A 20,298-nucleotide genomic window follows, 5' to 3' on the forward strand; every position below is an offset into this window, starting at 1 on the left:
TCGTTCGCCAAAAAGAGAAGAGCTACAAGCTAACAACGTGTCGAGGCTCAATGCGGTGTTCATTTGAAGATCTGTCCCCTTTGGTCCCACCGCCCCGCCCCGCCCCGCCCCGCCCCTCCCCTCCCCTCCCCTCCCCTCCCCTCCCCTCTCTGTGTTGCTGCTCCGTGCTCTTCCCAGCAGCGGCAGACAGAAAATAAGTCAGAGCGAACTCAGCGGGATAGCATTAGCATGATAGCACAGAGTCAGAAGGAATTGCTTGGACCCCGACACGGCGACACGTTATTTGCAAAGTCTGTTTGTAATGCTCAAAGTTCAAACGTAACTTACTTTTAACCAAACGCGGGTGAAACAGCGTGCAGCCGTGCACGCACGCGCGCGCACACACACACACACACATGGAGTGGACGGATTGATGTTTATCAAAAACAACCCTTGCTTAGCGTTTGCTTACAAAAGCGTGTGCCCAGCATAAATGATAATGCGAATGACCGAACTGGCTGGATTACCGTATTAATATCAGTCAGTCAGTCAAAGCCAAGGAGAATGTTACAATACTAATTCACCATCGAGCAGCCTCTGCACTGTCTGATGGCACACTAACATGATAGAAAACAGAAGGATAAAAACGGATAGCCTGTCTATCCATCCATGAGCAACATATTATCTATCTAGCTCTGGTATATAGATTATAATGAAAACAAACATAATGATATCATGATGAATATCACTATTTTGTGATAATTGCTGAAAAGATAGTGATATAATATTTTGACATATTATTTTCCACCCCTACCTCATATCACTTCATTAAAGAAAAATCACACCCATGTTAAGTGAGGGGCGCTCTTGTCATCATACATCATCAGATATCATCTCATACTGGCCAATCAGAATGCCTGTTGCCTGTGATTGGTTAGCTGATTTGCTCGTTTACATATGACATACATTTTCCCTTCAATGTCAATGGCGTTTAATTTATGTCATATTTAGCAGAATTTTGACGTAATTTCTCTGTTGATTGTCAATGGCTCATTTTGAGATGTGTGGGGACAAAGGCTGTATATAGGAGGGGTTAAAAATACATCATTTTTCATCGTGCTCCTAAAATAATTTGTGTGCTACTAGATTTTTCAACTTAGGCGCACACGTGCTACTTGGAAAAATGCTAAGCGTCGAGCCCTGCCTGGAACACAGTTACTACTTGGTATCAAAGCAGATCATCGATACCATGGTTAGAGTAGCGATAAAAGACACTCAAAGGATTTCTACCAACGAAAAACATAATTTATAAAACAATATGGAAGTATACAGTATTAAGTTTTTTTTTTTTCTTTTTTTTTTTTTAAGATTTTTTTTTTGCGGCTTACGCCTTTATTGATTTTTTAAGGGATAGAAAGTAGGCTGACAGGAAACGGGAGAGAGATGGGGGGATGACATGCGGTAAAGGCCGTGTCGGGTCCGGGAGTCGAACCCGCGGCACACCGCGACTGGATCACCAGTCCGGTGCCCAGACCGTTACGCTACGGCCTGGGCCCAGTATTAAGTTTTGACTGGATTAAAGCATGTGTTAAGGCCTATTCATAAGGTGACCACTGTAAACTAAAACATGACGTCACGTCACAGTGGTAAGCAACTCACCGCTCACCCAAACACATCTTTCTTGTTTTGTTTTGGTCACCTTATCACCTAAAATTGGAGTATGAATAGGCCTTTACTTAACAAGAAATATAGAAAGAAAGAAAGAAATATAATTTATTCACGTAACATAAGCATAACATAAGAAATGCAATGGAACAGAACAGAATAAAAATAATGACCAGTCAGCCTTGCATGTGTCAGATATATATATATATATAATTATTCTTTCTTTTTTACTGAAAGGGGAAGCACACAGATAAACATGGAACTTAATTAGACCACCAACATTGACAGCAAACTCACCATGTCTGTGGTGGATGGGCGTGTCAGTGGGAGGGGTCTAATGCAGGACCGTGGTCCCCTGACTCCACCTCTTCATGCAGTCAACTCTAGCTTGTCAGTCGGCTTCTCAGGTCTAGTGTAGAGATGAGATTCTCTGCCTGTGAATAAAAGGAAGACTAAGGTTTGAAGGAAAGCAAACAAACAAAAACGTCTACATATTTCTATTCAGAATCATTTGTACATAATTCAAGACATTGATTCGGGTAGATTTGTTATGCCTAATGTGTATTGTTCTGATATTTGGCTGCTGTTTCTTTTTTTTTTTAAACACTCTAGGACATATTGCATATTAGATGGTATAATCTAAACTTTCTCTTTCCAGTTTTAATTTAGCTTTCTTTGAAAAATTGTCCTAAGAGATACTTTGCTAAAAGGAATAAATTATGATTGAATTTATGGTAGCACTTTACAATAATGACCCGTTATAAAGCATTTATAAACGTTTATAAGCAGTTTGTAGACTATTAACAAATCATTATTAACCTGTTTGTTGACATTCGTAAATGATTATTAAAACCGTTATAACTATGGTTACAAATCATTTATAAGGTATTAGTAAGTAGTAAACTATTAATTAATAAGCCATTTATATACATCTGTAAATTATTATTAAATCATTTATAATGACCCCATGATAAAGCATTTATAAACGTTTATAAGCAGTTTGTAGACTATTAACAAATCATTAACAACCTGCTTGTTTACATTTGTAAATGATTACTAAAACCTTTATAACAAATTTACAAATAATTTATAAAGTATTAGTAAGTAGTAAAACTATTCATGAATAAGCCATGTATAATACATCTGTAAATCATTTGTAACTGATGTTATATAATATATACAAGCTATTTGTATATTTGGGAAATGTGTTTGTTCATGTTTAACATATACTTTGTAAAACATTCCTAAAATATCTATAAATCCTTAGTACATGTTATTAAGTGGAGGAGGACAGTCATACTCGGATACGAGTGACCGCCGATGATGATGAAAGTGACGACAGTTCATCATTTACAACTGTCTATTAATGTTTGTTCATGTTTAACATATGCTTTGTAAAACATTCCTAAAACATATATAAATCCTTAGTACATGTTATTAAGGTCCCTATAGTAAAGTGACGACAGTTCATAATTTACAACTGTCTGTTAATGTTTGTTCATGTTTAACATATGCTTTGTAAAACATTCCTAAAACATATATAAATCCTTAGTACATGTTATTAAGGTCCCTATAGTAAAGTGACGACAGTTCATAATTTACAACTGTCTGTTAATGTTTGTTCATGTTTAACATATGCTTTGTAAAACATTCCTAAAACATATATAAATCCTTAGTACATGTTATTAAGGTCCCTATAGTAAAGTGACGACAGTTCATCATTTACAACTGTCTGTTAATGTTTGTTCATGTTTAACCCAACATAATTTTATGTTGAAGATGTTGTGTTGCATTGTGGGTAATCCTCAGTACAGAGGAACTCCATACTGAGGGTAAGATGGTCTCCTGTTTGCTCAGGCACAAACAAATTAATTACAAACATCTATGCTTCATATAAGTGGCCAGATATGCACTCATGTTTACATAGTGTTATTCAGTAACATTCGTTTTTGTATGTCATGGTATCATATGACATTGTTTATTTAATTGTTTGAAAAACGGTTAGCATGTTAGCTAGCTGTTAGCACAGCTGTTAGCTGTGCTGTGTAGCCTGTGTTACATGAGAATTCACTGACACTTCATGTAAGTGAATTCTCAAAAACGAATGTTACTGAATAACACTATGTAAACATGAGTGCATATCTGGCCACTTATATGAAGCATAGATGTTTGTAATTAATTTGTTTGTGCCTGAGAAAACAGGAGACCATCTTACCCTCAGTATGGAGTTCCTCTGTACTGAGGATTACCCACAATGCAACACAACATCTTCAACATAAAATGATGTAGGGTTAAACATGAACAAACATTAACAGACAGTTGTAAATTATGAACCCTACATAATTTTATGTTGAAGATGTTGTGTTGCATTGTGGGTAATCCTCAGTACAGAGGAACTCCATACTGAGGGTAAGATGGTCTCCTGTTTGCTCAGGCACAAACAAATTAATTACAAACATCTAAGCTTCATATAAGTGGCCAGATATGCACTCATGTTTACATAGTGTTATTCAGTGACATTCGTTTTTGAGAATTCACTTACATGGAGTGTCAGTGAATTCTCATGTAACACAGGCTACACAGCACAGCTAACAGCTGTGCTAACAGCTAGCTAACATGCTAACCGTTTTTCAAACAATTAAATAAACAATGTCATATGATACCATGTCATACAAAAACGAATGTTACTGAATAACACTATGTAAACATGAGTGCATATCTGGCCACTTATATGAAGCTTAGATGTTTGTAATTAATTTGTTTGTGCCTGTCCCTGAGCAAACAGGAGACCCTCAGTATGGAGTTCCTCTGTACTGAGGATTACCCACAATGCAACACAACATCTTCAACATAAAATGATGTAGGGTTAAACATGAACAAACATTAACAGACAGTTGTAAATTATGAACTGTCGTCACTTTACTATAGGGACCTTAATAACATGTACTAAGGATTTATATATGTTTTAGGAATGTTTTACAAAGCATATGTTAAACATGAACAAACATTAACAGACAGTTGTAAATTATGAACTGTCGTCACTTTACTATAGGGACCTTAATAACATGTACTAAGGATTTATATATGTTTTAGGAATGTTTTACAAAGCATATGTTAAACATGAACAAACATTAACAGACAGTTGTAAATTATGAACTGTCGTCACTTTACTATAGGGACCTTAATAACATGTACTAAGGATTTATATATGTTTTAGGAATGTTTTACAAAGCATTATGTTAAACATGAACAAACATTAACAGACAGTTGTAAATGATGAACTGTCGTCACTTTCATCATCATCGGCGGTCACTCGTATCCGAGTATGACTGTCCTCCTCCACTTAATAACATGTACTAAGGATTTATAGATATTTTAGGAATGTTTTACAAAGTATATGTTAAACATGAACAAACACATTTCCCAAATATACAAATAGCTTGTATATATTATACAACATCAGTTACAAATGATTTAATAATCATTTACAGATGTATTATACATGGCTTATTCATGAATAGTTTTACTACTTACTAATACTTTATAAATTATTTGTAAATTTGTTATAAAGGTTTTAGTAATCATTTACAAATGTAAACAAGCAGGTTGTTAATGATTTGTTAATAGTCTACAAACTGCTTATAAACGTTTATAAATGCTTTATCATGGGGTCATTACAAATGATTTAATAATCATTTACAGATGTATATAAATGGCTTATTAATGAATAGTTTACTACTTACTAATACCTTATAAATGATTTGTAACCATAGTTATAACGGTTTTAATAATCATTTACGAATGTCAACAAACAGGTTAATAATGATTTGTTAATAGTCTACAAACTGCTTATAAACGTTTATAAATGCTTTATAACGGGTCATTATTGTAAAGTGCTACCGAATTTATTCATGGCGTCAAACTACACGAGAGTTATTGGGAATGCAGCAAATTGCTCCCAAGAGGTAGATCTAATTGTGTGCACGTGCGTGCGCATTGCTCCTGTATGAAATCCCAGGGGACACAGCGGGGCCAGGTTGAGCATCAATTAGATTCTCTGTCACCTTGACCTTGTTCTCAATGACAGAGAACATGTTTCCTTGCTTGTGTATTACTGCCGGTACGTTCTGGCAGTATTTTTGATACATTTTTGGTCTGTAGTCTGTATTCTTATTTATATATTTTTTTATACAGCTACATCCCCATTACTGTATAACAACCCTAGTAATTTATATACAGTACATAGTTACAAAAAAGTACAATTATGGTCTGTAACTGTAATGTGGCAGATGCTGCAGAGTGCAGACATACCCATGATGAATTGACAACATACATACTGAGTCTGTACATGACACAGTCACAACATGTAACACAATAGAGACTATACTACACCATTTGTATTGTCCTTATCTAGTACTCGCTTTCTAATAACCTCTTTATCCCTGAAGGAAGAGAGACGATAATTATGAATACAGTAATGACTTTTTAAGGACTTCCATGGCACTGCAGTACTGGCAGATGGTTAGCACAGCATGGTGTAAAAAGACAATGCGGATAAAATAAAACCTGTCATCCACACTACAAGCAAAATGCTCTGTTTTATTATGCATTTAATAATAATAAAATTAGTTAAAGCCAGAAGGGAAACGATGAAATCCTATTTCTTGTTCTGTTTTTTTCTGCCAACCAAAAACATAGTGAAATGTCAATCATGAAGATACATGCTTGCAAGTCGCAACAAGAAAAGTTAAGTACAGGAAATAAAGTTGATTAGTGTTAGGCTGTACAAATGTAGCATTCATTGAAAAACACAATTACTGCATAGGAGTGAATATTGTGATAGTCTAATCAGTAAAAAATAAGAGTTGCTCAAGGGGCCTGTTAAAGCGCCACCAGGAGGCAGATTTTTGCAATACACATTTTTTATATTACTCCTACAGATTGTGTCCAAACATCATGCAAATCAGTACACAGTATCTCTATTCTAGTCATTAAACCAAACTGATCTGTCCAATTTTTCATATTCCATTCCTGATTGTCTTCCAAAGTTTGCAGATTTGAGATTGAGATATCTACGGGTATCATTTATGTCATAATGTGAAGACTTTATTTAATCAAAAATCCCAATATGGTAAAATAAATAAATAAAGCACTGAAAACCATTGCAAACTCATTCTGCCTTTTTAGGACTACAACCTGTATCACTCTTTACTGCCAGGGTTAAGGCGGGTTAATTTTCCACTGGGACCAGCCAGTACTACTAAAAATGTATGCACTCAGGATGTTTTATGACTTTTTGTGTAAAAGTCATTCAAACCGCATGTTTCAACTCCTGTATTTAAAACGGAAACATCACTCAGGTCAGGGTTTCTCTCCCCACAATGCCAACAGTATTTGAAAGCCTTCCCTGTACTCCATTTTGGGGAAGGTTATGTGAACCCTGGGCCTGGGAGGGGTTTATTTTAGGCTGTGTTTATTTAGGTCATTTTTACTGCAGGCAACTTTTATGAGCTGGGCTTTTATGTTAGCAGATGACATCCTTCTAGCCACTGCTGTTGTAGACTCTGAGTCACTGTTGAATCTACAACATGATGTGAGGCTTGGACAATACAAACTATTCTGTTTGAAACATTTCTCCTTAGTAAATTCTTCATATACCTTTCTGTTGTGAAACAGTTTGACAATTCAGAGCAGAGTATAGAAAACACACAGGCTATTTATTTTCTTGTGTTCTCTTTAAGTGGCGTTTGTGTTTTTCAGAGGCATGCATGTAAAGCCAGTAAAACCAACTATAAAATGTTATATAAGTGGAACACAGCTTGTATAGGAGGGGCACATGGCTGTTTTGGGAGGGAAAACAGATGGGGCATCATGGATGGTATATATACACATTTCAAACAGGAAGCTCTTGTGCTTATAGGTACATGCATGGTTGTGTTTACTTTTCAGAAATACCATAGTAATCTCCCACAATGTTTTAACTGTTCATTATTATTATAGCCTGAGCCAAAACATGGGTCAATGAGTTGATAAAAGTGGGAAGAAGACATCGACTGAGGCCTAGGCTATACTGAGCCTATATACTGTAGAGTCTGGGCTGCAAAAAAAAGCAATGATGTCAATAACTGCATCCATAGGAAGTGAAAATAAGGTGTGAAATAATACCAAAATAAATGTTAATTAGCACCCCTCATGTTTTATAGACTTGAGACCGCTTTTCTTGAGTGATGATGGGACATAGCAGCTCTTAATTAACAAGTTGTTTCTTCACAGACAAAGCTGATGAACACACATTTCATTAGAGATGAGATCATGACTGGTGAAGTGATAATTGGAGACCGGAGACTCGACAGACTTGCATGAGCAAACAGACAGGGCAGAAAACAAACTTTATCATCCACTTCCTAAATTTCAAATGGATGGTGGAGGGTACCATGAAATGGTGGTTGGTTACCTGCAGAAGTAGTCTCTCGAGACAGACTAGGAAAAGAGGGTGCTGATTTCCCTTTGTTTTGCAGATGCCAGGGTTCCCAGATTTCTACAGAAGTGACTGACAACTTAAGAGTACAGTAGATAAACTGACCAGTCTCACCCAAAATGTACTGGAATAATAGGATATCAAGGTTTGATAGTCCACCCATCTGGAGTCAGGTCTCTGCATGGAGCCCCACCTTCATGGGCACATGAAGTCTCTGTCCTTAAACCTCACCAGATAGCAGATACAGTATTTGCATGACTATTTGAGTACAGTCAACTTCCCCCTCAGGAAGCCACAGCTGGGACAATCAGCCCCTAAAGAAGCCTATTTGTGATGCCATGCTGAGCCAAGCTGACATAGTTTCTAAACACACTTAAAAACAGCTGCTTTGTTATGACACATCAGCTTGAAGTTAAAAGTAATGAAAATAATTAGGCATACATTAATGCATTAATAGATTTGTGCATTTATTACATTTGAAGAATAAATTACATTTTTTATCCTTATTTTATTTACATTTTGTACATTAATTCTGCAGTCCTCGCTGTAGCTGCACAATTCATCAAATTTGAATCGTGTTCACAATTTTGGCTTCCCACAATTACATGAACATGATCAACTCTTTTAGTAACATTTACAATTTGTGCTCTGCACTGCACCTAGAACGCTCAGCTGCAAGCCTGCAACTCAAATCAAGCACCCTAAATTGAATTTCAGAATTGATTCCTGCAGTGCAGGAGTAGTTCACTCCTTGAATTCATGGAGATTTTGTGTTTTTGTCGCATTCCGAACGCAATACTTTGATGACTGGCAGAGACTGACCGATGACCCAGTCATGAATACTTCAATTCAAAACGTTGTACTTGGCATGAACGTACAGTAGCACACCGTGAATGTGAACGCAGTCTTATGTTGAGGTCTATAAATGTCTTGTTTTCTCTAATTATTAATACCTGCTGGGTGTTGCTAAATCTGTTCTTGTTTTAGTTTTTTGAGTGTTGCAACCACTCCTATACGGAGCTTTGTGTGTCCCCCACACGGTAACTGTCATTTCTCGACTGTTTCGGACGCAGGGCGGCTCGCCGGAACAGGGCCAGCACCCAGGGCTCGTTCCTGTGGGTCTGGAAGTTACGGGGACCCCCACACGGAGTTGCACCGTGATTTTATGTATGTTCCGAAAAAACTGTACTATGAAACTATAAAAAAATAGCTTAAAATGTTTCACTTCCTGACTACATTAAATAATTATGGCATGACATTTTCATATAGTCCCATGCCTACAGTATATTTGCTGTCACTGTGATGTTACATGTTTTGGTTGCACCAATAAGTTGTGAAGTGTGATGTTGAATGTTCGTCTCCACAAACACTACATTGGTTTCCCTGGGGGTCTCGGGTGATTCCATTTACTCTCAGATGATGTGGATTAACACAATCTCGCAGATACTGCTGGAGCTTTGGGAGCAACACACATGATTCACCACAGCCGAGACTCATTTTGCACTGAGGGATGTCGGTGCAGACAGCATCAAATGCTACTATGTTACATCATCATTTTGATCAACAGCTCCACCATGGCCAGAGTACGAGTTAAGATAGTAGCCTATAAGATTGAGTATAAGATTGCAGATCCCCCATAACTGGAAAGTACACCACATTACTCTTGCAAGTGTTTCAGTTGGCTGAATCCCATGCCTGACAAGAACTCTGCCTGGTCTCAGGTCACACGCTAGCACTTTTTAGGTGACAGTATCATCTTCAGAGAACTGATCCTAGTAATAACTGCCTGAACAGTGAACATAGTCATTTCTTGTTATACTAACACCTGAGTAAAATGATTTAACTGTCCGAGCTGCTCCAGTATCTATGCCTTCAGCAACTGTTGTCCCTGCTCCTGTGTCGCACCGGCCTAGCCATATTAGGCTGAGGCGCGCTGGTAGACTCCCTTTGTTCTCGACTGCCTGTACATGTTCAGTCAGCCCTGACTAACATGTCCATTAAAAACATTCGTGATTTGGCTAAATAAGCAGACGAGTTTCACTCTCTCAGTGATTGAATGCATGGGTAACACCTGCTCAGAATGCCTAGTATACACCCTTTCTGGGTAGTGTTTCCTGGCTGACACAGAGGGTGCCATTTTGAAGATCCGTTTTACAATGGGGTAATACATAAATTGCCCTCGCTCTGCGCACAATCGTATTATGAAAGGCATATCGGCCCGTGTTGAACGCACACACATATGGCATACGGCGTTCCTGAATATTTTAGCATTGTGGGAGTGTCCATATGTTAATTATTTTCGCTTTGCGCAATTTGCTATTAAGCCCCTTGACCTAAAAACACTCCGCGCATAACGATTAGACGTGGGTCTGACCACCTCATAAACGCAAAAAACACTGTTTGATTTTACACTTGAGCGGCTCTGGGAGGCTGCTGGAGTGTTGCCATGTCTGTTTATTATAAGCGGCTTCTTTTTCTGTAAAGTTGCTTGTAAATATTGGTAGTTGACTAGTTGTGGTTGCTTTTCTTGTTTCTAAAGTGGTTATTTGGGCTTTTCTCCTAATGTTGTTTAAACCAGTGATCCTCACACAGCACATTCCCATGTCAAGGATCCCCAGATGAATGCATTTGCCCAACTAAGGACGGCTAATCCAAAAATTAAATTATATTTTTCCAAGATTACTTTTGAAAATAGCAGATCTATACCAGCTCACAATGCATCACATTCATTCATTAAAACTATGAACTCTGACTGCAGGGGGATATATATAATGATCATTATAACAATGTGCAAGAACATATTTAAAAAGAAGGAAGAACTTTATATTTGTGGACAATCAAAATATGTTTTTTTATTTTAATGTGGTGTCATTAAAATTAATCTGGATATGGCAGACTCACTATCTAGAAAATAAAAACATGGCACTTCATTTAAAATAGGTTACAGACCCCTGTTATATGCGCTTATTTTTATAGACCTATTTACTTGTTTCTATGAGACATGGCAACAGCCTCTTTTTGCGTCTTTTTTTTGTAAAATGTTGAGATTAGAAACGGCCATAATTCTTTCATTTCTCAACCTTAAAAATAAATAAAAACATCTCCATAATCCGTGGGAAGTTTGCTTTCATATGCTGTATCACACCCGATCAAGTCTTCTTCAATAAAATGCTACGAGCGAAGACTATATACCATCGGGGCCACAGGCACAGCATTAAGCAGCAGCAGTCAACTCATTCCTTCATCATGACTTGAATGAAATAAAATATAATAAACGTTATTTTACTGGTGTTTTTCAATAGAAACAAATTATTTTGAGGCATAAAGGTGACAGCATGCAGTGCAATAGGAATAATTAACCCAAATGTGACAAAGTCATGTCATGTCTTCTATGGTGCCAGCCTGAAGAAATGTAATACCACGATCCCCAAAGTGCGCATTCCGTATGTGACATCAGCTGACTGGTAAAGAGAATAATACGGACATGTTGATTGGGTACGTCTCAAACACGCCTTAAACACACCCATGTTTTGCGCAATCCACGGGGTGTCGAAAGCACTTCTTAACATGCCCAAAATTGCAATATGACATACAACACGCCCCCAGCTCATAAAACTGTAATATTATATGTCATATTATATGAATTGCTTAATGGAGCCCAGAGAGTGTACCTATTGCACCCCACCCACCCCAAACCTCACCCCTAGATATCTAGGTGGGGAAAGTTGGTCCTGGGCTCGAGGCTGTGAACGTCAGATCAGATGAGCAAGAGATTTTAGTCTAAAACGATTTTCAGATTCAAAGAACACGAATAGTAACCAGTGCCACGTTACCAAAACTAAGGCATAATTGATTGTCTAAGTTTTTGCATAATTTGGTAATAGTTAATCGATTAATTGCCGCCTTAGTATAGCCACAGAAACATCTCAGCTTTTGCATCTGATGTGACAGACATTGCACCTTTCATTTCATGCCATAGCTTGGCACTGTATCGAAAATGGTCAAATATATACAGGCGTTGACACCAAGGGTTGCTCACCTGCTTCTGGCAGGTAAATGAAACTTTCGGGCAGGTGGGGTTTGCTTTCGGGTTACCCGGCCGGGCAAGTGCTCATTTGAGAGCAGACGCAACCGTCTATAAACACAAAACCTGAATGTGGCCAGAGCGCTCCGTCTTCTGGTCTGTCATGTGGAATATAAAATAAGAGCACTGACACTGTGTACCTATAATGTGCTGTTGTCACCGTTTCTACAGTAACACTTAAAAAAATAAAATAACAAGTGTGAACCCATAATCATATTCATAGCTATTTAGGAATTTGGCATAAATAAATGAGGTGTTACATTGAACAGTAATTCAAATGTGACCTATAATTTTATAATGGACAATATACTTTTTGGGCAAGTGAACATGGCATGTGGACAAGTAGGACATGACCTGTACTTGCCCGTACTTGTACTGTACTGTATGATAGTGTACCCAGTACACTGACTGCCATAAGCTCAACATTCAGGATGTTTTCAGAGCTGTTGGGAGAATGCAACAAGAACATGTGCCTATAGAGGAAAGTAATGTGTTCTGCAAATAACCACCATCACCACCTAGCCTTATTAATCCCCTCATGATGGACTGAGTGACAATGTTGCATGCATGCATCTATTCAAAATAAAAGGTTCACATTAACAGGACCATACAAAGCATCACATTTTGAAAACAGCTAAAAGGAGTAAGGAACAATGGCATCCCATGCCATGTCTATGGCAGCTGGCTCTCACTGTGTCTAGCTTGGCCAGGTAATGGAGACATCATGTGCCCATGCATGAATGAACAAGCAATCAGTTAGTATCCTCCTCTCCAAGCACATCCCATGAATCTTGGGGTTTGAGCATCGCAGTGAGTGAACAGTTATGTGTACCTGGACACAATTGTATGCAATTCAAGACAAAAAACACAACCTATAGTTGTACGGTGTATCTACACTGATGTACTGCGATGTACTGTGGGGATAATAAAGTACATCTCATCTCTCATCTCATCTACTGTAGAAGTATCAACACAGAAGAATTTCATACACTGATCAATCTAAAAAATGATATAAAATATAGACAAATCTATGGAGCAGTGCCCTGTAGGCCAGGTGTAGCTAATCAGTGCTAAGGTGTAAAGCTCAGTTTAACGGTACACCTTAGGAATGGCTGCGCCCAGGGCGCACCTCCGTGGATTCGTCTAGTGTGGGGCAACACAGTCAATTATTTTAGGCGAGAGATAAGCCACTGAATTGGATGAGCTCATACAAATGCAAACAGCGAGCCACAGGGTAACAGGGGGTCTTATAACGAGAATTGTCTGAATCCATTGAGCTCACGCAAACCATAGCCAATATTATATCTCTACAACAAGTTACAAAAAGCCTGAATTAAGTTCTACTGCCTATACTGTATACATACATCACCCAAACCAATGTTTTAGAGGTGAGTGCGTTTTTATGTCCTCTCTGTGCCACCATGAGCCACTGCCTCTATGGGGCATGAGGCAATTTCCTAACTCCATTCAACTCAGGTGGAGGCCTATTTGAAGCAACAGCTAGTGAACTAATGTATTTCATTAGGAGTAACTCTGGATGCATGCTCTTCTTCCATCCAGACTCAGGAATCGAGCTCATTCTAGTTACAGTTCACGTACGGTTCCGCAGCAGTATCGTTACTAGAAACAGAAGGGGGAAAAATCCATCCTTCTTAACCATTCTGTCACTAGTGGTAGTCGACATCTCCAAATTTCTGTTAACCAGCCGAGGGACTGATTTCTCCAAACCTCTGGGCACAATTTGTCTTTTAAATGTGCAGTTTCTTTTTCACATTTTCACCTTTTGACTGCATTTAAAGAATTCTGACAATTAAAAAGTATCGACATAGACTAAGAAATACATTTGTGACTGTGAACTCTGCTACAGTATATCAGTCCAATATTTAAGTCCCATTGTAATAATAGCTAATTGCAGGTGCCTGCACAGCAATGTTTGGTGCCAGGAAGTGGAAGGAGTAAACTGAGAATGATGGAAAAGGAGGACAAATGTGAAGCAAGAGGGTGGGTTGGTTAGCATAGCCTGGTAAACTCCACCCTCTTGAATGAAAAATGTTTTCAAGGGGGAGAGGTTCTTGTTTCTAGTACAACTGTAGATCCAAATGTTAATTAGACCATTATCGTCCAATTCTGTACTCCCTGTATATCTGACCTCTTGGCCACTTACAAATGGGAAAGACTAATCCCCCCCAGTCCCCCCCAAGAGAAATATATACGTTTGCATTACGTTTGGAAAATTGACTCTACCTGTACACAATTCCACTGTATGTTTTATTTATTTAGTTACCCAGAGGAAGTCTGCCATAGTACTACTGGACCTCTGTGCACTGTTCAGAGTTTTGTTGATGCTACTACTCATAGGCTGAGTGGGCAGTACCTGTATCGAACCCAGAACCCTGTAATTCAAAGTGGAAAGATATACGGATCAAGCTACACAGGCACACACCATGTTAGTTACTGTTCACTACATGGATTTTAATGAGAAGAAATATAACCAAGCTAAATTAGAACCTTTTGCAAAGTTCTATGTATTTTCACTTCTGCTTATAGCCTCTTGCATTACTCAAGCCAGTTATATACTACCAGCTGTGCTTGCTGTGCTAAGTATCTAGTAATTTCGACCAATTGAAAATGTTGCTCGTCTTTGTGCTCATCAATGAGGGGTGATGTCATGTCACGACACCTGTAATTTAGTTTCAAATTACCAGAGAGAGAGAGAGAGAGAGAGAGAGAGAGAGAGAGAGAGAGAGAGAGAGAGAGAGAGAGAGAGAGAGAGAGAGAGAGAGAGAGAGAGAGAGAAAATAAAGATTCACAGAAAGCTCTAACTCTTGACCTACTGCAAGTAGTGGAAACAGTTGGGCAAACTGCTGAGGAATTGTGATATTTAATGGCAGATTTCAAACTAGTCAGAAAATATGTGATTAAGACAGAATTCTTAATTTTTTTGTACTTCATCAGTTCATCTACATAACATAGAAATGTTTGCCCAATAAGTGCTCCATAAGTGAGAAAACTGATGCTCTACTTAGCAAGAATTTGCTGTAGATGTTTATAGTACCAGTAACAAGAAAACATTCCCTGGGCATTTAAAAGATCCACCTGGATCACTTGTGCAAGACAGTCTGAAGATGCTTGCTGTCAAATAAAATATGTGCAAAGAGATACTGTAGGTTTAATTAGTATTACAGTTTATGAGGGAAAAAAAGTATTGGACTTCAATAATCATTCGTACCAAGTACCAACTCAAAGGATATGAATGCCCACTTGGGCCTACATTTTGTTCACAGTTGCAAAGTGAATACACACGAATGATTTGTTATGAATTTTCAACATTTTTTTAAACTCTGGACGGTTGCTGTATGTAGTGCCAATTGCCTTTAGAAGTTTGACCTGAAATACGGGACAAAAAGAGGGACCGTGCATTTCACTGCTTGTACCAGTACGTAGTGACGAATTCTCTTGATTCTTGACCGGCAGTATAGCTGCCCATTCCCCAAAATATAATAACATAATACATTATTAAAAACCTAATATTTTACATATTTTAAAGGCATTTTTAATCTAAACATACCTCTGCTGTTTTAATGTTATCGCTAGTTAAAAGTCATCATATATTTGTCTCAATGTTAAACTTATTTTTTTCATATTTTTTAAATAATTTAAATTGTATTTATTTTATAAGCATTTGGCCTATGTACATCAACTCCAATTTTTTGACATTTGTTATAGGGCCAGACCCATAAAGATCGAGGAAGAATACTATTGGTCGGCCAGCCGAGGGTTGGAGTTTACCCATTACATCGTCATTGCTCCTTCAAATTTATTCTGCATCATTCAGTTCTCTATTAGGTCACCAGGGGCCATTTGCAGCAGCTCCACAGTCTTTAATTACGCATGCAGGGTTCTTCAATTACATCCTCAGCTTCCTCAGAAGGAATTCACAGTGCTTCCACTCAGATCATTCCAAACTTATCGCATGCTGAGAAAGGAATATTTTGCTGCTCCTGGATAATATAATATCCTGGATAACTTAATCGCTCACTGAGTGAGTGTATTTGTCGTGTCAAATTCAAAGTAAACGTGTTCTAGCATTTCATACACGGTCCAGCGGCAGCCAAATACCAGGTTTTGACCCAAGAAATTATATTTATCCATAACAAACCAATTTCCCATACATGCAAAGTTGCAAACTGTTCCTCACCTTGGGTTCCCCTACACTAACTGTCAAATGTGTCAGCAGAGAAGAAGCAAGAGCTATCCCTTTATGCTGCCAGCGCAGAAATGCCTATGTTAATATTTCAGTCCCTGTGAAATTGTTGATATATAGAGCGCTCTCTCTCTCTCTCTTCAAACAAGGAGTTCTTGCCTTCAATGAGCCGTGCAGCACTTAAAGATATGTTCGGGAGATCTAAGAGGAAGTGACAGTTCTGTCGCAGGATTTTCCTTGTGGTTGACAACAATATTGTGGGCCTATTTATCTCGTCTGCCACTTTGTGTGAGTCGTGTGACAACACCAGCAACGACCAAAATACTTTCTTTCATATTATTGCAAAACAAAAACCCACAAGCCAACACTGAACCTTCTATGGAACACCACAAGGGAACTACCAAATGAAGGTTGACACTGCTAGCTGCTGCAGTTTGCTCAGGTGCATGATAATGCAAACATCACACAGGTCTAGGGATACATCTATCCGTAAGCTTCGGTTTTCAGAGCACATCAAACGGCTCGGAGAGGAGTAAGGCCCTTGGGGATGCTCATAAAAACAGTCTCCCGGATAGAAAGGCATTTATTCCAAGGGTGCAAAGTCAAAGACAGGCAGCTGCATTCGTTTTTCTGTTGTCGTCAGTGTTTCTAAATGAGGCTACTTTCTGGGTTTTATACAGAAGTGCAATGTGAACTTGAGCTAGCACGTCCTTCCTCCCTCGAGTCCCTCCTGATGCATGGGGTGGTGTAGGTAAAGAAGAATAAGGACGAATAGATTCAGTTGCAAAGAGAGAAAAGAGATGGCTTGGCTGATGGCATCAGACAAGCAAGGTAATACTATGCTCGGGTTTCTATGCTCGGGTTTCATGGATTGTACCTTAGCAGCTGCTCTTCCTTACAACCAAGGCAGTAACTAAACCACCCTCAGTTCCACAGCCAATGAGGGAGCAGGGAGATTTAATTGGAGTCACGTAGTGCACAGGATGGAACAGTGACAAAATGGAAAGGATTTTTTTTTGACTATATGATATTTTTGGAAATGTCACATCTCATGGCAGATTGGCTGGAAAATGTCCTTTAATTGCTGGTTAATTGGCTCATACAAGATTGATTCATATCCTGGGTGGCGTAACTCTCAAGTTTATTTGAAGCCAAGCTTTCTTGTCATCTTAGAGAAAGCAATTCTCAAAATCCTAAATATATTCACGTAATCACAATATCTGCAGCAAATGCAATGTCTGATTTTGACATCAAAGGCAAGAGACATCAGAATCAAGCATTACACTAATAGAGAGGTAGCAGCTTTGGTTTCACTTCTCATTTTCACAGATGAAAGAGGTATTACAGCGATATTAAATAAAATGAATAGTTGATATGTTTGTTTGATTTAGGTGTACTATAATAACAAATTACAATAATAACTATTGTCGGTGACAGTGTTATTTTTCTTTTCTAGCGACTTTGAGTACCTTGAAAAGCACTATATAAATTGTATGTATTATCATTATTATAAATTGCAACTGTCTTTACCCTGCTATGACATGTCTATGAAAAGAGTCCAATATCATGCTAGCATTCCAAAACATGGAACATGGACCATCAACGCTCCAACCATGAAAATGCTTGAACAAATTGACAGAGCTGAGGATGTACACCAAGAAAAACAACACAAAAACAAAAGTTACACATAAAAGTGGAAACTATAACAACAAAACAGAACTTGTGCTGCAAGATTTTGCCATTGCTGTTGTCCATGCCTTCACAACATTTTGCAGGCTACTCCTTATAGACAGGACCTAATAACACTAATTGAAAATAAAATGTCACACATTTGATCCCCATTTATAAGTCAATGGTCCCATTCTCGTCAACACTTTCAGCTGGCCCTGTCCCGAAGAGACTTGGGTAAATTAGTTTCAGGTTACAGTTTCTATTTACATTCCATAGACAGAAGCACCTGCTACAGTCTGTGCACCATGCTGCTTACTCTGCAGTGTCGATGTTGAAATCTGACACAGATGATGTTTATCAGGATTAGGCAAATATGGGAAATAATGCAAAACACATTCCGTGGGCACAATGCAGCACGAGCCCTTGTTTTTCAACGTACGTAGATACAGGAACAATTTAGTCTGTGAATTGGATGTGTTAATAGTTTGTATTTTATTTCAAAGCACGTAGGCCTATTTGTTGCTTCCAACTGAACACAACTTTTGGACTATTGGAATGGGAAATAGGACGAATCTTGACTGCAGACGTGTTAGCTTAATGGTAGCTTAATTTGTTAACTCGAAACGGTTTAATGTGATGTGGTGTATTTTTATAAAACAAGCTTTGGTTGCACTTTATACTTTACTTCCAGACTTCCAGTGTGCCCTCTCGGTCCAATTAACGTTAGCGCTGCAACAACACAACATTATAGTAACTAGTAAGTAAGTAAGTAAAATGTAGGCTATTTATAAAAGCACCTTTAGAAACAATGTTACGATGTGCTAGTTTGCAACTTAATTTTGCCAGAACACCTACACTGCTGGTCTGGACAAAATGTGTTATATGATAATATCCTTTTTTTTCTCTCCCAGGGATCTTTTTCATATAAAGCAGTGGCTAATTGTAAAACAAACAAAAACAAAAAAAGTGGTTCCGTTTTGGCCGATTTGTTATTGTTTTATCAGCATCAAAGATCGGGCACCTATGATCTTGATAGTTCGTTACTAAAAAGCAAGGCATATGCAGCAATTCAAACAATTAGTACAATTATTTAACGACAACATTGTAAATCCGGAGAGAAGCGGCGAGCACACTGTTCACCAGCATATGAAGTTGACCCAGACAGACAGTGCACATGGGACATTCTATCCATTCATCCTTCCTCATCTCAACACGGGGAAACTGGCATTAAAAAGGATACTTACTGATTTTCAATTCGTGAACGGAGGGGAACAGTCGAAAATGTTCAACGGCAAAACGCTTCGCACGTTTCAAAAACAGTTTGTTTTTTCAAAAGATAATGAATTATATTCCGTTCTGTTGCTGTTGTCCGTCCAGGTCCAGGAGAGGAGTAGTAGGACGCAACAACGTGGAGTCGATGCCCGCGGCGCCGCAGCAACAACAGCGGCAGCTCCTCCTGTTCGGTCAGCCTGCTGTCAGCCACGGAGCTCCGGAGGTAGCGCTCTGCGCAGGCGCGCTAGGACTGCAGGCAAGGGTGCAAAAACAAAACCTAATTCCACAGGGCAAGCAAAGGCAATTCAGGTGATGCTAAATAAGCCCACCGGTGGCCTCCTCACAGCTCTCCGTGATTCAAATTCAAATGCTCAATTATGCAACTACGAGCGAGCCTATACCAGATCCAATAGTAGGCTACATTCATTGTGCCTATTTCAATTGTCTCATGGGTTTACTGATGAAAATGTCAGCAGGCTGATTTGTATAGGCCTGTGTGATGTTAAAAGAAATTCTGAGTAATTGTGTTGTAGCCTGAGGTATATTATTTGTGTGTGTGTGTGTGTGTGTGCGTGTGTGTGTGTGTGTGTGTGTGTGTGTGTGGTGTGTGTGTGCGTGCGTGCGTCCAGAGCACGTCAAAACGGTTCCTGTGTGTGGGGAGGAAGGGGAGAATATTTAGGCCTGTCACAAAGATGCAAAATGATATTCTACTATATATCTGAGTGTCATTTATACCACTTAAATGGTGTAAAAGATCGGTTTCTCCAGATAAAGGTAAATTGCCGATCACCGATTATCGGAGCATCTCTATTCTCTAGTATGTGGGATGTCCTCTGTCAGCACGCATGCAACATGATATATCTGTGTCAGACAGCAGCAGGTGAGCCTGACAGTGAGAAAGCCATACATTGGTTCGGGTGGGGGTAGGGCGTTCATTGCAACGCC

The 20,298-nt window shown here is 38.7% G+C and overlaps 1 protein-coding gene across 1 annotated transcript in view; it reads right to left on the reverse strand.

Annotated features, from left to right (window-relative positions):
- LOC310872610 (spermatid perinuclear RNA-binding protein-like) overlaps window positions 1–19,558 on the reverse strand; it is a 55,509-nt gene extending 35,951 nt beyond the window's left edge. The window contains exons 1-2 of the mRNA XM_083784625.1: window positions 19,326–19,558; window positions 1,942–2,078 (exon numbers count right to left, since the gene is read on the reverse strand). Coding sequence (XP_083640751.1) covers window positions 1,942–1,944 — 3 coding nt within the window. The 5' untranslated portion in view covers window positions 1,945–2,078; window positions 19,326–19,558. The remainder of the gene's footprint in view (window positions 1–1,941; window positions 2,079–19,325) is intronic.
- Between the last annotated feature and the right edge of the window lie 740 nt (window positions 19,559–20,298).

Source organism: Protomyctophum parallelum (assembly GCF_964188405.1).
Source record: "Protomyctophum parallelum genome assembly, chromosome: 15".
Taxonomy (NCBI): Eukaryota; Metazoa; Chordata; class Actinopteri; order Myctophiformes; family Myctophidae; genus Protomyctophum; species Protomyctophum parallelum.